We start from the raw sequence: 27,711 nt of genomic DNA, 5'->3' as shown, positions 1-27,711 counted from the left end.
TTTTATTTTATTTTTTTTACAAAACAAATTATTGAAATTATTATTTTCCAAAAATCAGCTTCATTTCCAATCATTAAATAAAATAACTGTGCTTATGTACACAATTTTCTTGTGTAATATTGTGAAACGATAAATGCTGTCTTGGAGATTCAAGAGAGAGAACCAAAGACGTGACTGATAAACTTTTTAATTGGGACAAGGCAGAGATCACTTAGATCCAATTATTGGTTTAATACCTTTCCCATTCATTTAAAAATAATACAAAAAGAGATTGCACAAGGTACTATAACAGATATTTATATTTCGGCTATTTAAATAAATCCCCATTTCCTTTACATCACACAGTCACAGACACACACACACACATATCCATGAGGTCATTTTTTACTAAAATATAATATACAAACAAAATTATAGAAATCATAATGTGTCATGTAACATGTTAATAATCTCTCACTACAAAATACACAAGAATACAAAAAACAAAACAAAAACAAAACAAACAAAAAAAACAAAAAAAAAAAACGAAAACAAACAACAACAAAAAAATAGAAGAACTGATTTCTCAACCAGCTTTGTAAGTATATCACACTTCATTCGTTTTTCAATAAGGTATTTATATAAGGGGATAATGGAGAAAATAGGAAATGTTTTAACATGTAATGTCATCCGAGCTCCTTGCCACTCCAACTGTCATGCAAATGTCCAAACATTCAGGTCAATCTAACCACTCCAACTGTCATGCAAATGTCCAAACATTCAGGTCAATCTAACCACTCCAACTGTCATTCAAACATCCAAACATTCACGTCAATCTATCACAACATAAAGTCCACATCACTGATTAGCCAGGCTTCTCTTTTATTAATGAAAAACAAACCCCCCCCCCAAAAAAAACTAGACTGAAAACAACAGATGAAATAAACAAACAAAATTAATTTATTAAAATATGAAACGTAACATAAGACTGATATGACCAGTCATTCAAGCCTTTCGAAAAAAAAAAAAAAAAAAAAGAAGAATCGACTGAAAATAATGGCCGATATTTTAAGACAAAAACTAATTAATAGTGAAATATTGAGTCAATAAAATAGATGTCAAATGATAAGAATGATGACATTTAGAGTTAACACATTGAATCGAAGTTTCAATAAAATAAAGTATATATTATCCTATCTAGAGTGATTTGAATATGAAACGATTTTATCTCTGTATGACACGAGAAATAAAAATTAATAAATCATCATTAGTGAGTAGAAATCAGAAGCGAGCAGCTCGTAACAATAAAAAGAAAATTACTTTATACTTTATTCCTAAGGTAAATCTAATTACCTAGAAATCAAAACACAAATGTGTACAAAAAAAAAGTGACCAGATTCAAGACAGAGAATTAAATTTAATTGGCGATGCTTGAGTGGTTTTAAAATAAATATATTAATAAATTCAAAAAGGAAAAAAAAATATAAAGAAAAAATCAATTAACAAATAAATAAGATCAAATATAAAAAAGTGAATGAGTGGAAGAATGAATTTATGAAGATGTTATTGAAATGTATGAAGTTTTTTTTTCAAAATGAAATAATTAGAAAATGAAATCTTGAAATGAAAACTGGCCTTAGCACCATTGTCTGACAAACTGCCACAATTGGAGATGTCCAAGACCAAAGTAGTGGGTCAAGGGGGTATTCCTGTGGAAAAATGTCACAGATATTTTCCTATCTAATGTTTTGCCCCATTATCCCATTGGTAATAATCATTTTGATCTTAAGGATAAATTCCTGACATTATGATGATACTGGTTTCCATTCTTGAAAATACAACCAAAAACATCTTCCAAAAAACTCTTCATTCAAGTCAATCTGCGATTACAATTTATCCCTTAAAAATTGCTACTTGTTCAATCTCGAAGGAGGGAAATATTAGAAGAAATGACTACTTCAACTTAAAGTTCGAAAATCAGGATTTGAAAAAAATACAGGCTTATGTTGAAAATAATAATGAAGAAAAAAAACTTTTTGAGAATAAAGCCTGTGGCAGAAGGTAATATGGAGGGGAAATCATTACCGCCCAAACATTTTATTGACAGGAATGAGTATGGAAATGATCCAATATAGAAGAAAGGGACCAAAAAATGTGTTTGATAGAGATAACTGATAACTCCACAATTATTGATTATATTGTAGACAACTTGATAATGGAGGGGAAAAAATAATTCCCTGGATTCAGGCAACCCATTTTTACTCAGTGAATATTTATCTAAAATCTTATTGAGTCCATTAAAAAAAATAAAAAAATTTCTCTCTTCCAATCACACAAACAAAACAACAGTTGTTGCCAAATGCTTCAGAGATAATCAACATCATGCATTAAAAGTTATCTATTCCTTTTAACGACAAAGGAAATGAAATTGTCAAAATAGCAAACAGCCAAAACAAAACCCAAAGCCTAAAATGGAGAGTTGCAAAATGACATTAAGTACTGTGTAGTCTCGGAAAAGTCAAAACTGAAATCCTTGCAATGTCAATGTGATTGATGATGACAAGGACAAATAGAGAAGTTTTGACCAGGCATTGGAAACATAATATTGACAAGATAAATATATGGAATCACCTCATTAATCGTACTTTGTGACTTATAAAACTCCTTAAATGCAAATCAATACTCATAGACCGTCAACATACAAAATAATAGATTAAATATATCTACCCTTCTTGTTAAAAGAGTTCAAGAGTTTGCTACAACGAATATTTCAACTGTCTAATTATTTTATCACACAATCCGTTAACATTTATTAATGTTGTTTTGAAGATTCATGGCTATTCTCAAGTATCATAGTTTTGATTTAAAAAAAAATAATTCCCCAACCCCCACCCAAAAAAAAATAAAAAAAATAAACAACCTCAATATGATTATGCCATTTAGAATCAAATGGTGCATATAGCACTTTCCAAATAATAAGTAATTAGATAAAAATTCTATTTAAGACAGTATTTGAACAACTCAGGTATTCCACTTTAGAAATTTGCCATGTAATAATTTTCACACAACAATGTTTTTCAATGATCTATTTCAACAGCATTAATAGAAAACATAATAATGACAGCCAATATGAAAAACAAACAATGTGACAAAATAACACAGAGTAACGTCGACCAGCTCTCTCCAACAGAATAAATACCCCAATACAAGCAAATTGCAAAAAAATTACAAGTAAAAGGCAACATAACATCATAGCATATAAAGTATTTAAAAAAAAATTAAAAAATATACATGTTCACAAAACTTTAACGACTGTACAATGGTTTTTAAGAAAGCATTAATAATAAAAATAATAATATTAATGGAGTATAAATTACTTTTCTAAATGATAAGGGAAAAGAATAAAAATGATATAAAACTAGTAAATCCAACTTGATAATGAAATGCTCTACAGATTAATTGTCATCCAGACATACATGTATCGAATGATCTACTTGGCAGCCCAATTACCAATTGGTTACCCGCCATATTACAGACCTGTTACCGATAACTTACACAAAATCTGTATTCTATCTGGAAATTATACAACTGTCAAAATAAAGGAATTTTAAAAACAATTGCATCATGCAGCAATACTTCACTGTCTTTGGAATATGACTTTAGAATGGACAAGGCTTTGGCACATTTTCATTAATTTCCTTTTTAGTGAAAAAAAAAAAAAAAGGAAAAGGAAAAGCATCCAAAACTACATGATAAAATTAGAATTTTGCGTTTCAGAAAAAATAAGTTAATACAGATTGCATGAGTGACCTAACAGGCTGCGTATGGATATTATCAATGCGACTGAGAGGGGTAAAGGGTTAATGATGAATGAAAAGGGTGAATATTTGTGAGAGAAGGAATGAATACATAAAACTTGATAAAGTCCTAGACTTGCACGACGATAATGATGGCATCCATTGTGGATATCCAACATGAAGATAAAAATCTGAAAAGTTAAGTAGCCTACAGTGCCAAAACTGATCTTTAGAAGAAAAACCCCCAAAAAACTCAAAAAAATAATTCCGAGCATGGAATTCCAGCCAAGAGGATGATTTTAATTTTCTTACATCATATAAATCTTTCTGCTTTTCTGACACTGCATCATACATCCATTTTTCAGATTATTATCTTTCACCAGTACCTGCTCCTCTATTTTTCAAGTTCAACCTGCAGGTATCAGATGTAACAACAGCAGGCTGGAGCTATTTCTCACATCAAGAAGAAGGCCCGGATGAGTCAGCGGGTGGAAAAGCGGCATCAGATGAATTTTTCTTTCCCCTCGTCATGCGTTCTAGTTCTGCGGCGGCATCTCTAGTGACAGCAGCTTTGTCTATGGATAGAAATGATCATGCAAATGAATAGCTGTACTATCCCTGTTTTGTACGGATAACCTTATGGTCTGTCTCCCGACAATTTGACCACAATTGAATGATAAATGGAGTGAGAGACTTGTTTCATTAGACTTAAAATAAAATGACCCATTCCCCCCCCCCCCCCCCCCACAGTAAGATAATTAAACATGAACTCAATTTTAAACAATGACACTTTCAAAACTTAGCCAACAATGGACCAAACACAATGATGAACATGAAATGTAACTAACTGGCTATAACATTAGATGGATGGATAAATGGATGAAATTTAAATGTCAAAAACAGAGGTTTTCATATTGGTTACAGTATGGTGCCATCGTCTGGCCAACGAATTTTCTCAGCTCACTTCTGTGTCATATTATTTTTACTCCAATATTTTGAAAGTGAGAATTAAAAAAAAATAATTTTCTGAAACAAATTCATTCAGAAAAATGAAGAAATTCTTTTTGATTTTTGTAAAATTTAAATTAGGTGCAGGTTAAGTTATCCTATTGTATTCATCACTCTGAAGCTACAAACTATTAGAAAAAGAAAAAAAAAGAACTCAATAAGTCACTCACTTCCCACTGTGGTCCCCGGAGACTTGTTCAATAAACTGTTGAAGAATGTGGCAAGCATACCCTCTGTGGCACCATCCTGAAATTGGACAAAAAACATTTTATTATGATAATAATAATAATAATAATGAATGAATTTATATAGCGCCTAGATCCACAATGTGCTCAGAGGCGCTTTACAATGCAAATAAAACACAACAATAAATCGATAATTTAAGCATAAAATCTATCATATTGGAATAGCATTAATCAATTTGTAATTTAATTACCACGCACTTGCTACGAGATGAAAATTTAGGATATTTATAACATGTAGGCCTAATAGAAATGTTAAATGATTTCCTAAAGAGATGTGTTTTAAGTTTCTTTTTAAAGTTTTCAAATGTCGGACATTTTTTGAGGGATGAAGGCAGTTGGTTCCATAAGATGATCAGGGGTAGTAAGAAATGATAAGACACTGTCCTTTGGTTTGTTTGTTTTTTTTCTATTAAAGTCTATATATTCTGTTTTAAAGCATGGGAAGCAAATATCTGTTCCAGAAAAAGAAAAAGTACATGTTTAATTAAATGAATAAGAAGTCAAGGCTTCGAAAGGGAAATCATTTGGAAGTCTTGTTGCAAAGTAATGTTATAGTTTGAGTATAAAAATTCCATTTCATTTCTATTTTTAGCATGAAAACCCACAATGCCAACAAATCCAAACTATAAAATATTACCTTTCCCCTCATCGGAGCAGCAGTATTAGCAGGCACCTGAGTTCTATCAGGTGTCCTTTGAACTGTTGGTCTTGCTTGACGTGGTGTGCTTTGCTCCTGAAACACCAAATGAAGACGTTTTATTAATGTAAATGATAGTAAGGTTGTTTTTTGTTTTTTTTTCAAAATATACAATGGCATCACCATCAGGCCAACAAATTTTCTCAAAGCATGTTTGTGTCAGATCATTGTTACCATATTTCGAAAGAAGATTATTTTTTTTCCAGAAATCAATTCATTCACAATTGAAAAAAAAGTTTTGTGATAATTGTCTTAATTCTCCCTCTATCTCTTGAGATCATATGAATGGAAAATCGAACACATTTGTTCAATTTTCAATCATGGTGAAATTGAGAGAGTTAAATTAAAATTTTATATGGACCAGACATCAGGATTTAATCAACTCCAGGTGGAAAATGTCTCTTACTAAGAAATTTTAAAGAAGCTCTCGGTTTGTAACCAACTGCTCAAGGGTTAGGGGCATACTGCTCATCAATATATCTGAATAAGATTTCCCAGCTATTAACAGCATAAGAATCAATTTGTTTCGTTTTTAATGTACGAAAAAACCAAAAAACCAAAACCAAATATATTCATCTAAGAACCAGTGAGAGAGGCATACCCCCCCCCCCTACAACAACAAAAAGACTATTAATGTGAGAGCCTACGATTAATGTGAGAGCCTACGATAAAGAACACTGGCATTAAGAAGCTTATTCCTGCCTGAGTTATCATTAATTTAGTTTGTGTAGTACAACTGGTACCACAGTTGCAACAGTTGCTTTGTTGTTTTTGGTGAAATTAGACAGACTAATAGGACATTGGCAGGGTGATTTTTGTAATAAAATTTCTGGTTCACAAGAGTAATGGGAAATTACAGAAATGCTAACATGCAATTATGCCAAACAGGGATTTCAGAGAGCAAAAACAGATGTTTCATCCCAAACAGGGTTAAAATGAAGAAAATATAAAACTGTACTACCAAAAATTAGGAATAAAATGTATCTACAGTATATGATGTGGTTAGGATCAAAACGTACTAAGGCACACAAATCAGATAATGGGAAAAACAAGCAGTTCTCAAAACTTATTTTTGTGGTCATGTGACTTAGTACAAAAATTGTCAAACCCAAAACACCCAATCAGATGAATGGGGCTTGATATATCATTTAATTTGATACCTTACTTGCTCCTCTACGACCAATGGTTCCAGAGTTATTAATATTTTTCTGTTGAAAATTTTAGTCAATTATACAGAGTGAATATGTAATCTCTCTGCTGCTTCCTAACCAGAATCTAGCGGTGATTGGGAAACTTTGGGTTTTGCAGTTAGAAGTGGGCGACTAGTACTAGTGGCTAATTCAGTTAGATCTGGCAGAAAGTACATTGCGATAGACTAGCATCCTTTCTAACGGGCACCAAGCAATTGCCCATTTCAACCTATAGAAAATGTTACTATGACTCCATGGGCCTAATTGCTGTAAAGGGACTATTTTTTTCTTCTATATCATATGATGATTCATTACAGCTAAATACAAAAGTTTTAATTTGGTGTAGTTCAATGTAAGATTTTCACTCTAAATCAAATTTAAAATTGAATATGAGAGGGAAAAAACCCCACAATTAATTTGAGTATTTAAAAAAATAAAATCTGTAGTAACTTACAGCTGGAGAAGCCCCTGGTGCAACTTGTTTGGAAAGCTGAGACTGTAATTTCATTAGGAAGACTTGCTCATCTTCAGCAGATACCTCTGCATCCCTTTGGATAACCTGATATACAGCAAATGTAAAAAGATACTGATAAAATTGTCCAATTTCAAATCATATGATGGTGATAGCAATTGTGACCATCTCCAAACGCCTATAAACATGTTTTAATCATATCTTAATATTTGATAATATACATACGATTCAAACAGAATATTACTCTTTATTTCATTGATTTTTTATTTAATTTATTTTTCCTTTCATTTAATGTCCCCTTTCACATAGTGACTTGTGACCCAACTTCTCAAAATGGTATTGTGTTGGGACGAACCAGATTCTAAAAAGTCAAAATATGAAATTATAGTTTTTAGCAATCTAAATCCTAAAATTCTCTGTTCATTCCTCTCAATAAAACAAACTCAACAAGAGTGTGATATTTTTGGTTACAAATTCAATTTTCAGCATATTAGTCATCCCGACATAATACAGTTTCGAGACGATAGGATACAGTCATTACAGCATATCCCATAATTCACCCATTGAAAACGTTACTAAAAAAAGCAATTTTCAGTCACAGACATGTAAAAATTATTAGTAGTGTTGGTAGTGATGATGACGATAATAATGATGTGGAGCAGTGATTGCAGTAATGATGATGGTAAAATGAAGGTGGTTGTGGCAGTGGTAGTATTGATGATGATGTGGTGGTGGTGGTGGTTGAGAGTGATGGTAATGATGATGAAGTGGTGGCTGTTGCAGTAACAGTGGTGGTTATGGTGGTTGATGTAGTGATGGTAGTGTGGTGATAATGACATGGTGGTTGCTGTAGTAGTGATGGTGGTGATTGTGATGATGCGGTGGTGGTAGTTGTAGTAGCTGTGGTAGTGATGATGATGTGGTGGAGGAGGTTGTAGTGGTTGTAGGAGTGGTGGTAGTGATTGTTTGTTTTGTTTGTTTTTACGGGTTTTACGGCGCTTGCAACACATTAAGGTCATATCAGCGCCAGTAAAAAGGAAGAAAATGGGATAGTAAAAAGTTCTAGAATTACAATTAAAGCACAAAAGAAAAGGTGAGACAAAGGGGAATTGGTTCAATTTTATAGGGAACAGATGTAGATTCCAAGAGCACACCGTCAAAGTACTTAGTTTGAGATCACCTAAAAGTCTCATCCAGACACAAGCACACGCCCGCAACTTAGAGGAATACACTCAAATGTTTACAAATTATATAATATAATATGCAAACTAAACATACTACAATAAATAACAGATTTACAAGGAAAAAAATATCACCTCACAAAACAATAACTATACATTTGACTGTTTCCCTCCCAGCCAGGACTCTGACCAGCACCAGGAAAAAAAACCAAGTAATCTCATTCCAAGACAAAGACAGAAAGCATGTTGGAAAACAGATATATGGGGATAGAAGACACAGTATGTACCTCCCTGCCCGCTGGAGGGAGTGATGTTGATGATGTGGTAATGATGGTTGCAGTAGTGGTGGTAGTGGTGAGAATGATGTAGTCATGGTAAGTGATGATGACAGTGAATAGTGGGAGTAGTGGTAGCCGTGAATATGATGCTGTGGCAGTGGTGATGATACTGAAAGTGGTGGAGGCTTTCCTTGGAACCATCATACATCACCCGGATTTGACAAAAGTTGCTCAAAATTTTTAGCTACAGACAGTATCCCCCCCCCCAGTGAAACCAGAGTTTTGGCATCTCTGTTTATGGCAAACAAAAGAGGTAGATTCACTAACCTTTCTGGAAGATGGTTTGGAGATGACATCTTCCAACGCATCATCTGGCTTCATTGAACTCATATTTTCATACAAAATGCTGATTTTCTTGTCGTTATCCCAGCCCATTGGTCTGATAAATAAAAATATGATAAAATAAGTAAAAATAAGAATAATTCAGGTGTAGTAATAAAACCAGTATCCTGTTTTCATGATTATTCAAGTTTGTTCAGCAGTGCAGTGTCTCGTTTTGTCCCAAATGTCAGTCAATGTTGAGCATGATCAGTGGAAAATTCTGGTCCCCATGATCCATGAGTAAGATACATTCAAATTTCACCAATCAACTCAGGTGTGAAGGGGTACCTGACTGAAGGCAGTGACCGATGCTGTAAGAATGCTAGTACAAAAAAGAATGCTTTACAGGCAACTGGTATTATATGAAATGGAAATATGATTCTATAAGGCTTGCTGGGGGATTAAATGAGACCTTGTGGAGTGCGTTGAGCATGGTAAAGTCATGGATATGAGCTATATAAATGTTCATAATTATCATATATATATTCATTATTTTTTAGAAACCAAAACAAGCCAAACAACTCCCCCTCCAAATACATAAGTAAACTAACTTTTCTACCAAAACCACTTGAGAAAACGGATGAAAATAAAAAAAATTATATCAACTAGCAACATTCCCAAAATCTTTCAATGCCAATTTTATGACCATTGGCCTTTAGTAATACAGATCATGAGATGACATTATGACCCCTATTAGAATTCTACCAATTAAAAAAAATTCATATTCAAACAAGAGAGTTGCCAACGCTCATCTCTCAGTGATAAACTAATATCGGTTTTTTAATCATCCACAGTGCCGTGCAGCAAAGTGAGCTAGGGCATGGGGGAATGTTCAGAGGAATCAATTTGGCTGAGACCAATGAAACCAGTTTGCCTGAAACAGATGCCATTTTAAAACAAGTACCCACCTCCTTACAGTTAAATGACATAACAATTAGAGTCAAAATGTTGATCACAATAATTATAATCACAACACCAGTACAGTCAGCATAAGTCGGTCTAGGTGGGATGACTTCTCAAGTCAACAAAGCGCGAAGGGTAATCCGAATCGTAAAAAGGGAAAAAGCAAAGACCATACTGTTGAGCCATGCTGCCCAAGTTTAAACAAACAAAAGCAAAAGAAAGAATTATCACTTTGAAAATACTCAGTCTCTCCATTAGAGAGACTGATACTTTTTGTGTCAATTGTTGATAAAAAAAAAGTTCTTTTTGGGTAAATGGAAGTAAAATGTTAAAAATATTGTTAAAATCAAAATTTAGAAAATTGCTCTAAAATAGGATTGACCATTCGTTTTTACTCACACGAAAACACAATCTTTGTCCACAACGAGGGCTGGGGAAGTAAATGGAAACCCATAGACTCGGTGAACCAAATATCTGTACAGTAAATCACAGTTTCTTTCATCCTTCACAGATGTGTAGAACATGGCAGCACCATCTTGCAATCAGAATTAAGGAAAATGAATACCAGAATGAAAATAACTGCTCTGTTTATATTTTCTTTACACCACTGATCAACGGGTTATACGGAAAAAGTGCTAAAAACAATTTAGTCTTGTTTTGTAATAGAGAGCTATAACAGGTTATGGACATTTCTTGGATATTGTTAATTCTAATTATCATCATCGGCATCATTTTATCTAATTGTTATTATCATCATAGTCACCAGTCATCATTATAGCTATCCTCATCATCACTTTCAACAGAGCAGTTACAATCATCATCTTAAGTTTTCACAACAACGAGCGGATATTTATGAGAATTTGGTGCTTGCTTAAAATGTGATTGATTTTCGAATGTAGTTTTGTCACTTGAACATGTTAGAACTTTATTTATGTTCTGCATTGACAAATTGTCTGAGATAAATTTTGAATTTGAAATTAAACTTATAATCAACATTTTTGTGTCTCATGACAGCTGCATGATTGACAATCATATATCATATACAAATGTTGACAGCTTGACGATTCAAGCAGAATCATTGCACCACATATATGATCCCAATACAAAACATTTATATTGTGCTCCTAGTTCCTCTTTTTATCATTTTACATTCAATAATAAGAATGTTTTTATATGTAAATCTACACGCCACGAATGCTTCAATAGACCGATCAGAGCAAAAAGAATAAAAAAGAGCTCTTGCTAGCTTCCACCTTAACTCATGATTATTAAATCAGCTTCCTGCGACAAACAGCTTGTCAAATCCAAAATCAATACTAAAACCACAAAGATATGAAAGAACCATGACTTTCATAGAAGTTTTGTTTGTTGTTGCTTTAGGTCTCTTCCAACACAATTGAGGTTATATGAGAGACCGCTGAAACAAAAAAAAACAAGCAATCTAACAAAAATAGTACAAACGTAAATCAAAATCATAACCTAAAGATATCATAATCATAAGCTAAATTATAAATAACCAAGAGCAAACAGGCAGAAGATTTACAGAAAAAAAAATATCCCCTGTCAAAAATACAATCACAAACCAAAGAAGCAGGATAGGCTAGTAAAGAGAAGAAGAAACGACATCACTATCGGATCGTACACCCATGCGAACATCATAGGTATATGATTCAAGGGTGATGCTCCCATCCAACCACCCGCTTTTATGAAAGAGAGAAGCTATTAAAATTAAACTAAAAACATATTTAAAAAAAAAAAAAAAAAAGATTGCATTGTTTTTAACAATCTGAAGGATACACTTTAGACAAAATTTTCGGATATGTTGCTGGATAAAATCTAAATGCTCATCTTTGAAATCTAAATCTTTTTCCAACATGGAGATTGCGTCACTCTGAGGAAAAGAGAGAGGAAAATAATAGTTTGAGTGTTGCACATGTCAAAATTTATACAGCACATTTTAACAGATTCACCATGTCCAATGTACTTAAAAAATGCAACATTTGTTCCTCAACCTACCCACATGGAACCAAATTTCTATTTCAAACAGTACAAGTCCCCTGTCCGGCAAAAATAAAAAAAAAACCAAAAAAAATTATATCCATCAATGCTTATTACCAAGTACTCAATCACACCTATAAGCTATCTGTAGCATGGAATAGGATAATATTGAAAACATTTGTGGCTTATTTTATTTCAAAAAGAAGACGACACTTTTAGATTGGTGAGATAAAATGAATGGTAAGAACATTCTTCTCTTTTTCAATAACTATGTTTAAATTAATGACAAATATTTTAACTTAAACCCAAAAGTAAATTACCTTGGTTACAACTACAACAATGGGTATTCCTAAATTGGTGGACAGGGTTAAATCACCCAAGGGGAGGGAACTTTCATCTTCTGAACCGGAAGCAGGGGGGTGGAGAGGGTTAATGTCCCCCCTTGGGGGTCCTTGTGTGGCCATAGGGCCATCCCCTGGCTCTGTGTATGCTTGAAAGGAGCGCACCACTGGAATGGAAAAAAAAAAAAGAAAAATTTAAAACACATCAAAAAGCACAAATGAATGTATTTGTACAACAACGTCGCCATCAAAATCAAATTTTATTTCATTTATCATCCATCATTCAATGGCCTGTTTCTCCCTGTTACTACCTACATTACATACCATTACTGACTTGGTGTTTTTATTTTAGACAAATTGAAATCAACCCCCCCCCCCCCCACGCCCAATAAAAAAAAAACAACACCCCCCCCCCCCCCCCCACAAAAAAACACACACACAGAAGGATTGTTAAGCAATAAGCAATGGGAAAATATCCAAATGTTTCTCAATAATAAGAGAGAACAGGACTGTCAAATTGGATGGGGTAATATCAAAAGTTTGATAACCTGATTATACCTGGTTTGTGTTCTACTTAATTAACAACCTAAACAATTTACCTTATAGATGATGAAAAGATGGAAAACCTGCTATTTTGACGAGATTTTAAAATAAATTGAAACCATTTTGGAAATTCTGAAAGTAGGAGATCTTTCTTTATATGGGATTTTAGGAGACTCTTGAGTAAAACCTCCATTGAAACACATCAAATACTGAATATTAATAAGATCAAAAATGAAAAATAAAACAAAAAACGGAATAAAGGAACAAGAGAATAAAATCTGTTTCAAAACTTACAACTCTGTTCATACTCTTGCATTTTGTCCCGTGGTATCCTGAGTTTATCAATGTGTTCTGTAAGGACCTGGGCCCACTTGTTGAGGGATTCCATGATAGACCAGGGATGGGACATGGAGACCACCAACATGACTAGAGTCTCACTAAAATTGTCTTCCTTCAATGCAAATTTCAACAGGCCATTGTGGAGGGGGTCTCCATCTAACACCCATACATTCAACCTTGCTTGTTCTGTGGATAAAGTAAAATCATATTTCATTGACTAATCGAAAGACATAGATAGGCCTTGTAGCCATCAAAGTGGTATTTTATCGTTATACTTTCTTTGGTCTTATAAGAACTACAAAGCTACTGAAGTGAAACAGAAAGGGTAAATGGTATTAGGAGAAAATAAAGATAGAGGTAAACTAATGTAGAACCTTCCTACCCAGGAGGTCAAAGTTCAAACACACAAAAGGCAATGAGCATTTTATACCCAAAAAGAAAAGACAAATAATGGCACATTCCAGTCCGGAAGGCATCATAATGGTTTCAATATTGCTTTCAAATCATTAAAAAGCTTACTCCAGATATCAGTAAATAAGGAAGCTGATACACACAAATTTTTTTGCCAAATACGAACAACAAAATATACAACATAATTTCAATGAGACAAAATGCATAATTAAGACCCTTCATACAACATCAATGCGTGCAGATGATTATCATACGCTGCTCAGACATGAACAAGTAATCCTGTCATAATAGACTTAAAAAGCATATACACAGACACATGAAACTGTTACAGTCACCGGTCTGCTCATGTGATGAGGAGGAGGGAGATGCAGAGCATATACTGCAGTGCTGCAGACAATACTCATCTAACAGAGAAGAGATATGGCCCACTGAAACTTCTATAAATACAAAACTTTTTGGCCTGCAAGAAAAACTAAAAAAGACTATATCTTCTAAACAGGACTACAGATATAAAGGTATACGAGAAGAAGATAAAAGCTTGATATCAAGGAATGGTAAAATCCAGAATGGAGAAAAAAAATCTCCTTTATCAAGAACAAGAAAAGAAGGCGATATGGAAGAAACAATGGGTATTTGGGGTTAATGTTAGAGAAAAACACATCTGAGTAGTGCACGCAAAACGCAAAGATGGTAAATAAAGAGAAAGTAAATCAAAACGAGGGACCACGACAACAAAATAATTCCACCATATGCAAAAACCAATCATACCTGAATTTATTCTTTTCTTCTACACTTTGGAACACCCTCCTGGACGACATCGCAGAAATAAGCTACCACAAGACATTCACACGAATGATTCAATTCTATGTCAGGGATAATTAAACTCCCTGTTTCGAAATGTGTCCCACAGGTACAAGTGTGTGTCTACATTACTATTGTGTACAAATGTGTTAAGGAGAGAAAGAATGATGAAATTGTAAACTTAAGATTGATCCTCAAACAACTTGAGCTGCTAATACAGAGTGACGATGATAATGATACTGAAAAGCGGGCATATATTTTCTAAATGCTCACGACAACTATTAACTGTTCCCTTCAAACTCACCATCCCTATATTCATCTTTCACATTGATATAGTAATATTCAAGTCCTGTTCCCTTCTTTGGTTCTTCCACTCCATCAAGCTTTGCAATCAGGGTTGTCTTTCCACATTCATTATCACCTGCAAAAAGACAAATAATTAATGAATGAATTTCTCGCAGTAAACTTAAACAAACAATGTTTGATTATTTTGAATGAATTTCTCAGCCTGGCTGCAGGCAGTTAACTTAAACAAACAATATTTGATTATTATTTTTGTCAATCAATAAAATATTAAAATAAGAGATCAAAATCTATGATGTGGTATCCCAAAATTGGGCAAACCATTTTAAGTTTATTTTAGGGTAGAGCAGGCCTGTAAATGGCTGGAACTTTTCGAGGATGCGAAAATTGACCAACCAAACCAAAAATGTGGATTAACAACACAACCCAGATGACACAAATGCCATTCCCAGTGCCTTAACTTTCCTCACATAAGAGAAGAAATCGCTGTTGGTGTCTTGTTCTTCAAGTCATGACCATTTAAATTTATTTTTAATACCTTTTTCTAAGGTAAGTAAGACGCAACTGTGATCTAAAAATACTTCAGGCATAGTAAATAGGAAGAATAATTGAATTAATGACTGAAAAACTGCGGTCGTGTGAGAATAGAGGAAAAGAGAATCGGTCGTATGCCAAAGGAGCGAAAACTTCTGATATAAGCATTCATTCACCTTTTCATTCGAAGAAAAATATTTATTTCGCATTCATATTTTTCCAGTTCACTTTCAACTGGATAGAGATAATGAACTGAACTGAAAAAAGAAGAACGGAACGACGTGTGTGTGTCGGTAGCAAAATAGAAAGAAACGGCCTGGTCCCTAACATGCTATGTGTGTAAGTTGATTACTGACTACGTTGTGTGTGATCGACGACTCGTGAAGCGACCTACACTAGCGAGCTACATGCGGGCAGACACACAGTCTGTGGGCAGACAGTACAGATTTATAGTTGCTCACCGAACGGACGCCGAACGAACGACTTACCGGTCACGTGATCAGTTTTTTCTCACGTCCTCTCGTCTAATCTCGTCACTCCGGAATAGAAAGAGGAGGCGGAGCTAAAATGATATAACGCAATGAAAGTTCTGTCCGATGAAGGGTGGGGGGATATCACCTCTCCAAAACTTACCTTATTATATGAGATCTTGAGATTCTTATCCAATCATCGATTGCTCGTTTGACAGTTCGCTTGTGAACAGTTAGGAGACCATCTCTTGATTTATGGGCAGGCGGCTTTGCGTAAAGGCGATGAGTGTTGTATACATCAAAGAGTACCGCTGACCGATGGGTAAATAGTGATTGTGTAACCCAAAAGCCCTGCCGACTCGACTGCAAGGTCTTGTATGTAATAGTTGCGTCACCATATCAACGCTCAGGAATTAATTAGTGAGGACTCTCAGTATATATATATATTAAAAAACAAACAACGCTTTTGAATCACACGAGATACATCAGTGTGCTCGTCGCATTGAGAATTGAAAAATGAGATATAAATATAGAAAACCGACCGGAAAATAAAGAAACTATCATTAAATTTAAAAAATTGAGCAATATTTTTTTCAAAATCAATCTACTTGAAAATTTTTTTATTTCTAAACCTATTTTTGTGAAACAAAGATAAATGTTCTCCTTTTTGCAAGCTGATTCAACAATGTCGTTTTCAAATTTATCGTATACGTAATCATTTGGAAGCTCCCGAGAAAGGTATTTTTGCGTAATCTCTGTCACACACACGCGCGCGCACACACACACAAACATATACAAACAATACACATCCCTGGTCATCTATTGCCTATATTATTAATGTTAATATATACATCCCATGCTGATTGTCACTACCCCCCCCCACCCCACCCCAACCATTTCCACCATCCAAGTACCGGCGGCCTTTTCTCTTTGATTTCGTATCATGTTCTACCCGAAGCCCAACACCTCGATCGTTTGTGGGTCAACCCCCCCCCCTCCCCCCCTCCTCCCCCTCCTCCACCTTCGCTCGTAATCAATTTATAATTTTCTCTCTGTATAGAGCGCCACGTGCACAATTATATACTATTGAATGACACTGACCTTGCCCCTCCCCTAACACAAGCCAACAGCAACCCAAGCTATCCTCTATCACGTGACCTTAGATCCGATGCTGCATACCGCTTGAGAGTCTTCACTATCCAGATCTCGTTCATGGTCACGTGAGAAGGCTATATCCGTTCGGGTTCGGGTTCGGCGTCTCGTTCGACCTGATTTCGTTAAAAGCCTAGTAAGGCAGTGAATACGTACACGTCCAGGGAGTGTGGAGGTGGTGATATTTATTGACAAGATGGAATGCTGTCTGGTTTGTTTTGTCTTTGACGAGATAAGTACAGTGTTTTAGTTTTTTTTAAAAATAGACTCTCGTCGAGGCACAAAATAAAACACGTTTATTTTCTTTTTAGTTGGTTCTGTCTTTTGACGTTACGAATATATTTTTGTTTTTTATATAATTTCTTTTTTTTAATGTCAGAATTTATAGAGCAAAATCGTACTGTTTGGATTCTGACAATTGTCGGAAGATTTACAGGCCTGGTAGAGGTAAAGTTTACCGTGGAGCAAAACAAAAGAAATCCTTAAAATATCTGGAATTTTTCTGCAGCACGAAGGTGATTCAAATCTTAAGGGAAGATGCAGACTTTCTTTCATATAATATATCTTTTCCATCATTTATCTGGTCATCGCTGGCAACATATCCTTTTCACCATATGAAAAGTAGCAGAGTTGCCACTTAACCTTCACTGAATTTTTTAAAATGTGTTATGGGAATTCGCTTAGCTCAATGTAATGCACATACACACAAAAATATTTTCTGACATGGATGCTTCATCAAAAAAGAAAAAAAGAAATAAATATGAAAACAAAAATAAAAACGTTACACAGGTCTGCCACAGTCACAACAGTATAAACAGATTGTTTTCGGAACCCAAAATTGGTCAATTTGGATTTTCTCTTACTCCATATTCAGATTCTTTTAAATCAAAATTTTAAACGGAAATTAGTGAAAGTGCTTTTAATTTGTAAGCATTGGATAAGTGACCAAACTGATCTGCATGGCAGCATTTCTAAATCTTTTCAAAGAGATATTTCATGATATAATTAAGGATGGAAATCTTTCATTTTGGATGGGTACAGCTTTTCCTCTTGACAAAAAACCACAGAGATTCTCTTTTGTTGCTTTGAGGCAGGTTTGATGAAATGACATAAAATTATTTGCCAATGAAAGTGAAGATATATTTCTCTTCAGACATTTTTGCCACTCGAACTTTATACAAAGCTTACCTAGTACAAGTACAGTCCTGTTTGTTGGCAACTTGGAACCAGATCCTGTTTGGACCTCACTCAAAATATCAGCCCTGAAAAGTAAAGATTTGTAATTTATTTCCGGATTGTAATTGATAGAAAACTGACTGCAAACAGAAGAATGCTATTTGGGTTTTTATATTATCTTATTGCTTAATTATCCATTGGTTACGATGGTTAAAGCACTCTACAAGTCCCAGCACAAGTGAAGAGAACTAATCAGTGAGAATAAAAATAAAAATGCCATTGTCAAAACTGTCACATCACATTTTTCTGATCATTTGATGGAACTCAATTTTAGCCAATTTGAACGACAGAAAAAAAAATTTGTGGAATTTTTGTCCCATTGGTGGATTCTAATTATTTACATTACATCTCAATATCATACCTGTCTACTTGAACATTTCAAAATCAGTAGCCAACACAAAATTCATCAGTAATAAATGGTACAATTTTAGTAATACTCCACCAATTAACAACAACAAAAATTAAAAAAAATACTGCGTATCTACAATCTTTTATACGTAAAATAAATGTTGTTGACCTCCAACATTACGAGCTGGCAATCGACTAAGCTATCATGGGCGTGAATGAGCAGTAGACTTTATAACTTTAAGGGAACATCTTTTTTTTTTGATAACCGCGGGAACTTAAAAGAAAAATTATTTTTTTTCTCCAACATTACGACCAAATTGCTGTGAAATCAAAATCCGTAATATTTCTTCCATTTCCATATGGCCGATATTGTTACCTAATTTCCATAAGAATTACGGACGATCCGTAAAAGTAGGCAGGTATGCATTATCTTCAGCAGGAATCACACTATTGTTTGGTATTGTTTATATTTTAATCAGTATCCCTTATGAATAAATAGAGTAGGCACTTAAGAGTGATTGCAAATCGAACTTCCTAACTATTACTTTTCCAATAGTATTAGCGCACATATTTTAACATCTTATTTCTTAATGAAATTTAATTCACGTCAATGTTTTATCCCGCACTCCTGAATTCAACCCAGAAAAGTCTTTACCAGCAACCATTTTTAGGCCACTTTTGAGATATGAATGGTGAACACCATTTGAAATGCAGCAGTTTCAGGTCACGAACTCCATTAGTTATAATTATGAAGGCAAAAAGGAGTGTATTTCCTTTAACTTTAAACTTTCTTTGGTTCAACAGATCTTTACAAAATGGTATCAGTATCAGTGTCATATTTCATTAAAATTAAAATCGTGTTGAAAAGCACTTTATCATTTATAATGATGCAGGTTTCAATGATATCAAACAAATTTGAAGTTTTTTTCTAACCACAGCATGTTGGTACCTACACTATGATGATGCACACGTCTCTTTGACTTTTTGTGGTTTTGTTTTAACTTTTGCACCATTCTGTCTGTCTGAATTGAATATGATATGAATGAGAATGATGATACTGATACTGTGTCAGTGACATGTCTGTGACTGTGAATAATCGAGTTTGACTTCTTTAGACTACTTAGTAGACGTCTACAATACCATTTATGATGTAGTGTAGTATGTCCTTTGAATTTGAGCTGCACTGCCAACCAGTGATGTGGTCGAGATAGAAGATAGCTATAATCTAATGATCAACAGTCAATAGGTAGTCGCATCGCCCGTGGCTGAGCCGCTGATCGAGCCCCGATATCGATGTTACGGCTCTGGAGTGAAAATTGTGTTAACCGGTGAACATAGTTTTACTTCCATTGCCGTGGAATCGCTTCCTGTGCACTAATTTCGTCACTTCCGGTCTCATTTTAAAGAGGAGAAGCCAGCGCATCAGGCGGCGTTTTCAGATTTTTAATCCGTTCATTCTTTGTTCAGATGCCAGCTGTTTGAAAATTTGGTAAGTTTTAACTTCATTTTAAATACATTTTTCATTATATTACCTATTTTTAATTAATGTTATATTATTCGCCAACCATTTTTCTCTATTTGTGTGAATTTTGGTGGTGATTGATGCTGGCGAAAGGGTCTTTTAGTGACTTTAAATACGATGCGTGTTCATGAAGTTGGCGACGGCCAACCAGGATTGCCTCTCGATGTATCCCCGAGTCTCCTGTGTACAGTGCAGTCTGTAAACTATCGACTGCTTTTGCTTTTGTGACTTGTATAAATAATTTCAAGCTGAATAATTGCTGTAAAAAGACTGAAAATAGTCCCATCCATAATTTTAGTTTTATTTTATGAATGAATGTTGAAACTGAAATGACTTTTTTAACTGGGATGATACCGGACAACTAAAAATTATGTTCCACTGATATTATTTTTTATCTTTTATTTTTGTTTGTTCTGCAGGTTAAGTGTGTTGGTTTAATTTAATGTGGTTAATTTCAATACAAATAATACAGAATAGCATGATAGAGTCAATTCAAGTGAAAGTATATTTCATTCATTACTTTACTCTTTACCACAACAAAAATTATTATATAACTTTTAATTTTGTTGATTTAATCATAATCGAAGTACTTTTTTTGTTTTCAGAGTCAGACGTTCATTATGACACCACATTTTCATGTTTCATTTCCTGCCTTGTATTTTTAAATATGAAATTGAAATAACAATATGAATTTGATTGTCTGCCACCTCCAACTCCCGTCGTCTGCCGCCTCGAACTCCAGTCGTCTGTCTTGTATTTTTAAATATGAGATTGAAATAACAACATGAATTTGATTGTCTGCCACCTCCAACTCCAGTCGTCTGCCTCCTCCAGCTCCAATAATCTGCCTTGTATCTTTAAATATGAAATTGAAATAACAACATGAATTTGATTGTCTGCCACCTCCAACTCCAGTCGTCTGCCGCCTCTGACTCCAGTCCTCTGTCTTGTATTTTTAAATATGAGATTGAAATAACAACATGAATTTGATTGTCTGCCTCCTCCAGCTCCAATAATCTGCCTTGTATTTTTAAATATGAAATTGAAATAACAACATGAATTTGATTGTCTGCCACCTCCAACTCCAGTCGTCTGCCGCCTCTAACTCCAGTCGTCTGTCTTGTATTTTTAAATATGAGATTGAAATAACAACATGAATTTGATTGTCTGCCACCTCCAACTCCAGTCGTCTGCCGTCTCGAACTCCAGTCGTCTGTCTTGTATTTCTAAATATGAGATTGAAATAACAACATGAATTTGATTGTCTGCCACCTCCAGCTCCTATAATCTGCTTTGTATTTTTGAATATATGAAATTGTAATAACAACATGAATTTGATTGTCTGCCACCTCCAACTCCCGTCGTCTGCCGCCTCCAGCTCCAATAATCTGCCTTGTATTTTTAAATATGAGATTGAAATAACAACATGAATTTGATTGTCTGCCACCTCCAACTCCCGTCATCTGCCTCCTCCAGCTCCAATATTCTGCCTTGTATTTTTAAATATGAAATTGAAATAACAACATGAATTTGATTGTCTGCCACCTCCAACTCCAGTCGTCTGCCACCTCCAACTCCAGTCGTCTGCCGCCTCTAAATCCAGTCGTCTGTCTTGTATTTTTAAATATGAGATTGAAATAACAACATGAATTTGATTGTCTGCCTCCTCCAGCTCCAATATTCTGCCTTGTATTTTTAAATATGAAATTGAAATAACAACATGAATTTGATCATCTGCCGCCTCCAGCTCCAATAATCTATCTTGTATTTTTAAATGTGAAATTGAAGTAACAACATGAATTTGATCATCTGCCGCCTCCAGCTCCAATAATCTATCTTGTATTTTTAAATATGAAATTGAAATAACAACATGAATTTGATTGTCTGCCACCTCCAACTCCAGTCGTCTGCCGCCTCTAACTCCAGTCGTCTGTCTTGTATTTTTAAATATGAGATTGAAATAACAACATGAATTTGATTGTCTGCCACCTCCAACTCCCGTCGTCTGCCTCCTCGAGCTCCAATAATCTGCCTTGTATTTTTAAATATGAAATTGAAATAACAACATGAATTTGATCATCTGCCGCCTCCAGCTCCAATAATCTATCTTGTATTTTTAAATGTGAAATTGAAGCAACAACATGAATTCGATCGTCAGTCTCCCCCAACTACTTCTGTATCATTGCTTGGACTTCGATGTATTTATTCAGTATCATTACCTGGATATTGCCTGTGTCTACATTCCATGCAGCCAACAACCCATAGTGCCTAGATTTTGTTGTCTTCTGTCTTTTGCCACATCTCAGCCATCTTATGGATTTAAGCGAGTCAGTACGTGAGTACCCTTTAATTATCTGTTCTCTTAGTGATGTTGAATGCAAAGCAATTATCAAATTTTCTAAAGTTCATTTCAATTTTAATGTAGTTTAATAGTTAGTCATATGATACATCTCTTCGAGATGTTCAGTTTGATATATGACATGCCTATGTTGCAGAAAGTTTGCAAAGTGTCGGTATTTATCGGCTTATTGTTTGTTATTATGTAATATGTTACGTAATATTCAATTTTGCATTTTCAGGTTAAGTTTTCTCTACCACTCTTATGTAGTTCTTGTTTTTAATTTTGCATTTTTATCACTGACCATGTTTGCATATATAAAGCGGCAAGCTTGTTTCTCCCGAGTACTGTTGGTGCCCAAATGTCTTGTCCAAGGATGCAAAAACATTGGGCAGTACATTTGCAAGTTGCATTTACTGACACTTGTTCAACTTTATTTCTAGCCCTGTTCATTGTTTTTTTGTTTTTTTTCTTCTCTCCGAATACCAGTCATCTTTCGTCTGTTGCTCATTTGCCAATGCCAAATATTAAGTGCCTTCCCCAAGGACACAACTTTAGTGTCTAAATTCATACGTTTACGCTCCTTTCCTCTTGTTTTAACAATTTTTGTGTTCAAAATTAATCATAGCCATAGTATTGTAAGCATGCTCTGGAAGAAGACCACCCTCAAATCTGTTTTTAAAGTTATTATCCGTTCCTCGCGCCTTTTTTTTCATTTTCTAGGGTTATGTAATTGCATGACGTTGCATAATATTGCATAATAATCATTTAATTTTAAAAAAAATTGCTTCGTCTTTCCTTTGCGATCATTTTGATATATGGTTTTATATGTATTCCAACCTAGGCGGGCTGAGACAGGCCAGCCGAAGAGAAAAACCGCAAGGTGTGTTTAGGGCTCAACGTATAGTGTGTTCACACTTGTGGAGTGTGTAACCGAAATTCCAACAAAGTTGCCATATTGGTTTTTATTAGACAAAGCGAATTAAGTTTGGTTACTGATTCTTTGTCAAAATATGTTTCTTGGTTGAAATTCAGTTTAAGAGACACGTCTTTTAATATTTAGTGTCTAAAAATTAAAAGATATTTTAAACAATAATTTATATTCAACAAACCCAGCAAATCACACACAAAGACTTGATTCTTAATTGGCAAATATTTTTTGCTAATAAAACATCTCCTCTCTGACTATATACCGGTTTGGTACCGGCTTTGAATCTGTGATTAGCCCTATTTCACATTTCAGTCAGATTAACTGAAGCTCTAACTTTTAATTCCTTTTCAAATGTTTATACATTTAAACTGTGTTGTTGGAGTTTTAAATTCTTTATCCATATTGTTCCATACAGTAATTGTTTTGTAAAATGGGTAGAAAGTGCTCTGTCTTCAATTGTAGAACTGGCTACAGAGATCAACCTGCTGATCTGAAAATAACTGTGTACAAATTTCCGAAGGAAATTCAGAAACGTAAACAGTGGATTTCATGCTTACCAAATAAGCTTAACTTTGAAGATGTTACGGAACATATGGGAGTTTGTGCTCTACATTGGCCTGATAATCCAAAAATGGTTCGTGTAGGACGATATTTGTTCCAGTTGACCCACCTTCTGTTTTTCATAATGTACCCCAATCATGTGTACCAAGCTCGTCACAAACTCAACATCGGATTACTACAAAAGCCACTGCTGCCTCTCGAGCTGTTGATTTGGATGAGATGTCAGATTTCATGGAGTCTGATTTATTTCAATATGATTCTTTTCATGACAAATTTTGTTGTGAAGTTGGAAATTGTGGTGCCATTTTCACTCTTCCGTCAGGATCACATGATTCATATATTTTATTGAGTAGTGAGAGGAAAGGTCAAATTCACAAGTTTGCAGTATATTTTAAATACAACACTGGAACTAAAAATCCCAGGGTGACGTATGAGATGTATCATTTGGGGAAACGTATTCGTCACCCATTCATCAGTGAGATTAAATGTTGGAGTCAGCTTGAAGAGTTTCTTCGATTTGTCAAAGCAGAAACACCATTTGAAGTTACTGATAAGAAAGTCAACTTTTGTATCAGAAATCTTCAGCTGATGAATTCGTCGAAAAACTCAAGGCTTTACTCTGCAGAGGACCTGTTTTTAGCGTTTTCATGGTATGAAAAATCCCGTGCTTTGTATCTTGAACTTCGTAATCATTTACAATTACCATCTATTTCTACCATGAAAAGAATTACAAGTGTGGCAAATAACACCTCTGATGAAAATCTCTTTACGAATGTTTTTAATCATCTTGAAGAAAGATCCAGAAATTGTATTTTGATTATTGATGAAGTTTATGTCAAGGCATCAGTTTCATACAGAGGAGGAACCATTTATGGATATGCTGTTGATTACCCTGATAAATTGGCTACTACGTTTTTATGTTTTATGGTAAAGTGCTTTTTTGGATCAAGAACATTTCTTGTCAAACTGTTACCCTGTCATGCCTTAACATCTGATTTTCAGTACAGTAACACTATAAATGTCATTTCTACAATTGAAAGATGTGGAGGGAAAGTAATTGCAATAATAAATGATAACAACAGATTGAATCAAGCTTTTTTCAAAAAATTTCCTAAAATAAATGAATCATCTCCTTGGATTACCATGTCCCCAGTTGATCCTACAAGATCCTTATTTTTACTGTATGATACTGTTCACCTGTTGAAAAATATCCGAAACAACTGGATTACTGAGAAAACAAAATGTCTGAATTTCTACCCTTGTCATTCATCTGAACCAGTAACTGCCCAGTGGTCTGATTTGGAAGAACTTCATAATTACGAGACAGGATTTCTTGTAAAACTTTCAACTCTTTCCAAAACAGCATTGAACCCCACAAGTATTGAAAAACAGAAAGTTTCCCTTGTATTGGAAGTATTTTCAGAGAAGACAAGCTCTGCATTGAAATCGTCATCAAAGTCTGTCAGTTCTTGGATCAACACTGCCTTATTTATAGATGAAGTTTTGAAGCTTTGGAAAGTTTTTAACACGAAGTCTCCCTTTCAAAGCACTCGTTTTCGTGACCCAGATCGATTATGTATTGAACTTTCAGAAGCTGGTAGTCATCAATTGAATATCCTGGATCAATGGGCACTGCTTGCTGACCGGATGACAGCATCAAGTCCTGTTCTAAGGGAAAAATCCTTCACAAGAGACACAGCAAATGCTTTAGCTTGGACCTGCAGATGCCTTATTGACTTATCAAAGTACCTATTGACACAAAAAAACTCTGTCCATCATCAATATGTTGCCATTGGTTTCTTCCAACAAGATGTCATAGAGAAGCATTTTGCTCATTTTAGGATGTCAGCTGGTTGCAATTTTTATATAACAGCTCAAGATCTTTTGAACTGTCATCATATAGACAGGGCCAAACTTTTTATTGAATTTGAGAAGGATATTGATTTTAACTCCTCTGGACATTCCTGTGATCTCTGTGGGAAAGAACTGACAGACTCGGAACTTCTCATCATTGACGACCTTCCTCTCACTACTAACACACTATCATCTGATGAGAAAATGATTCTTTATTATATCGGAGGCTATGTGGCCCTAAAGGATGAAAAGTTGCGAGGAGCAGATGGAGACGTGTTCCCTGAAGATGTCAAAGTCTACACTGAGGAAATGGACAGAGGTGGTCTAAATTACCCTTCGACTGCAACTTTTCATCTTATTCTATACTGCTACACTTTTTTTAAATGTCTGGAGAAATGCATTGTCGTTCAAGACTCGTAAGAATTTTTCAAGATTTTCCAGCACTGTTTCATTTGGATGTTGTTCTCAGCAAAATTTCTACACGCAGAATTGTAAATATTTTATTGAAACGTTTCTGCACTCAAGCTGACAGTGACAATAAAATCCAACAACAGAGAAGGAAAATAGCCAAACTGTCATCTTTGTAGTTATAATGAATTATTTATACTCATTTTCCCAGCCTCACAAGTCCTATTTCATGCATTATTATACTGTTGAATCTTTTAATGGGCCATTGGCGGTCCCAAGCCCGCAGCTGAATGCATACCTTTTTATATGCGTTCAGTAACTCAGAGGGAAAGATTCTGTGTTTATTCAAATGGATATATATTAAATTGTGCAATTATCAAGGTAAGGCATGTTTTATATTTTAATACTTATTTTTCTTCTTTCATTCAATTTTTTTCTCTTTTTCTTTTTTTTTTTTTTTTAATTTTTGTGTTTGTTTTACTAATGTGATTTATCAAAAGGGACCTTATCAAAAACAGAGCTTAAACTACAAAAATATATTTGCTATTTGAAAAATGAAAAAAAAAAAACATTTTCTCTTATTATTATATAAAAAATCGGTCTCAAAAATATTGTGAAAAGAAAACAAATTCCGACCAAGATAGCGCGAGTGCACTAACACTAACACAGCGACTCGCTCGTACCTTACGCTGAGCCCTAAACGAAATCGCGACACGGTGTGCTGAGCTGGCCTGGGTCGGGTCGCTTAGATTCCAACCCAAATAACCGTGATTTTCCATTTCCCCCGCTTTTCGGTTGCTCTCTGGTCACAGTTTTTAGTTTCTTTTTTCCTCTTAAATTATATTAAGTATTTTGGTCCACTTTTGCGGACTAATAATCCCGTAACTTTGGTTCTAATTGTCACATTGTCATAATTTTGGTACCATTGAAAAGTGTATTTCTTGCAGAATAGCATGAGACTATTTTGAAAACAATTGCTGCAATCTCAAATTTTCATGCAACTACCTACAGTCAACAACAAAAACGCCTGTTGACACTGTTGAGTTGAGTTGATCATTGAAATCATTGGTAGACAGAGAAGGCCAAGCTCTTACTGATATATTAATATTAGGTGAGAGCACCGCTTTCACTTCACCAATAAAAAATGGTATTGATTGATCAATTCTAAATAATTGGATTACTTTGATAAGAAGTAGAAAGTGTTCTTCCTTCTCCGCCCTGTCTATTGAATTGTGAGTCATGACTTCACTTATTCTTGCAGACGAAATAAACCCTTCGGTCAGCAACAAACCAAATATATAGACAAAGCACTCAAGTGTGCAGCTCTAATTTGATGTCAGTGGTCAGAACCATCGAAAAACAAAACAAAAGCTTTGGAAACTTTACATTACCATAAATTATCACTATCTTCGGCATTATTTTCACCGTTAGCAGTGCCCATCTTCTGTTTTTCTATGATGGGCGCCATATTGGTTTTCTGGCCTGTGAAG

The 27,711-nt window shown here is 34.7% G+C and overlaps 1 protein-coding gene across 2 annotated transcripts; it reads right to left on the bottom strand.

Moving 5' to 3' along the window:
- LOC144976732 (cytoplasmic dynein 1 light intermediate chain 2-like) lies at window positions 1-27,711 on the bottom strand. Of its 2 annotated transcripts, XR_013646161.1 has the most exons (13): window positions 27,613-27,701; window positions 18,212-18,285; window positions 14,869-14,985; window positions 13,308-13,538; window positions 12,450-12,637; window positions 11,929-12,022; window positions 10,531-10,666; window positions 9,175-9,286; window positions 7,371-7,475; window positions 5,667-5,762; window positions 4,955-5,030; window positions 784-4,351; window positions 1-736 (listed from the first exon to the last, which is right to left on the bottom strand). XR_013646161.1 is itself a non-coding variant. In XM_078921103.1 (12 exons), exons 1-12 carry the CDS (start codon window positions 27,687-27,689, stop codon window positions 4,236-4,238), a joined length of 1,422 nt encoding a protein of 473 aa, XP_078777229.1. In that variant the 5' UTR covers window positions 27,690-27,711; the 3' UTR covers window positions 1-4,235. The 2 variants fall into 2 exon arrangements, 1 of the variants encoding a protein (XP_078777229.1); XM_078921103.1 differs by having other exon boundaries at window positions 1-4,351; window positions 27,613-27,711.

This window comes from Berghia stephanieae, chromosome 7 (genome assembly GCF_034508935.2).
Source record: "Berghia stephanieae isolate SIO BIC M18660-M18661 chromosome 7, UCSD_Bste_1.3, whole genome shotgun sequence".
Classification (NCBI taxonomy): domain Eukaryota; kingdom Metazoa; phylum Mollusca; class Gastropoda; order Nudibranchia; family Aeolidiidae; genus Berghia; species Berghia stephanieae.
Note: the sequence above shows the minus strand (reverse complement) of the source record. Positions and strands in the feature narration are given on the sequence as shown.

Coding starts and splice junctions, on each gene's coding strand:
- LOC144976732 (XM_078921103.1), bottom strand. CDS start 27,689: ATGGCGCCCATCATAGAAAAACAGAAGATGGGCACTGCTAACGGTGAA. Junction 14,986..18,211: donor CAGGACTGTACTTGTACTAG/GTAAGCTTTGTA, acceptor GTCTTTTTGCAG/GTGATAATGAATGTGGAAAG. Junction 12,638..13,307: donor GCAAGAGTATGAACAGAGTT/GTAAGTTTTGAA, acceptor TTTCCATTCCAG/TGGTGCGCTCCTTTCAAGCA.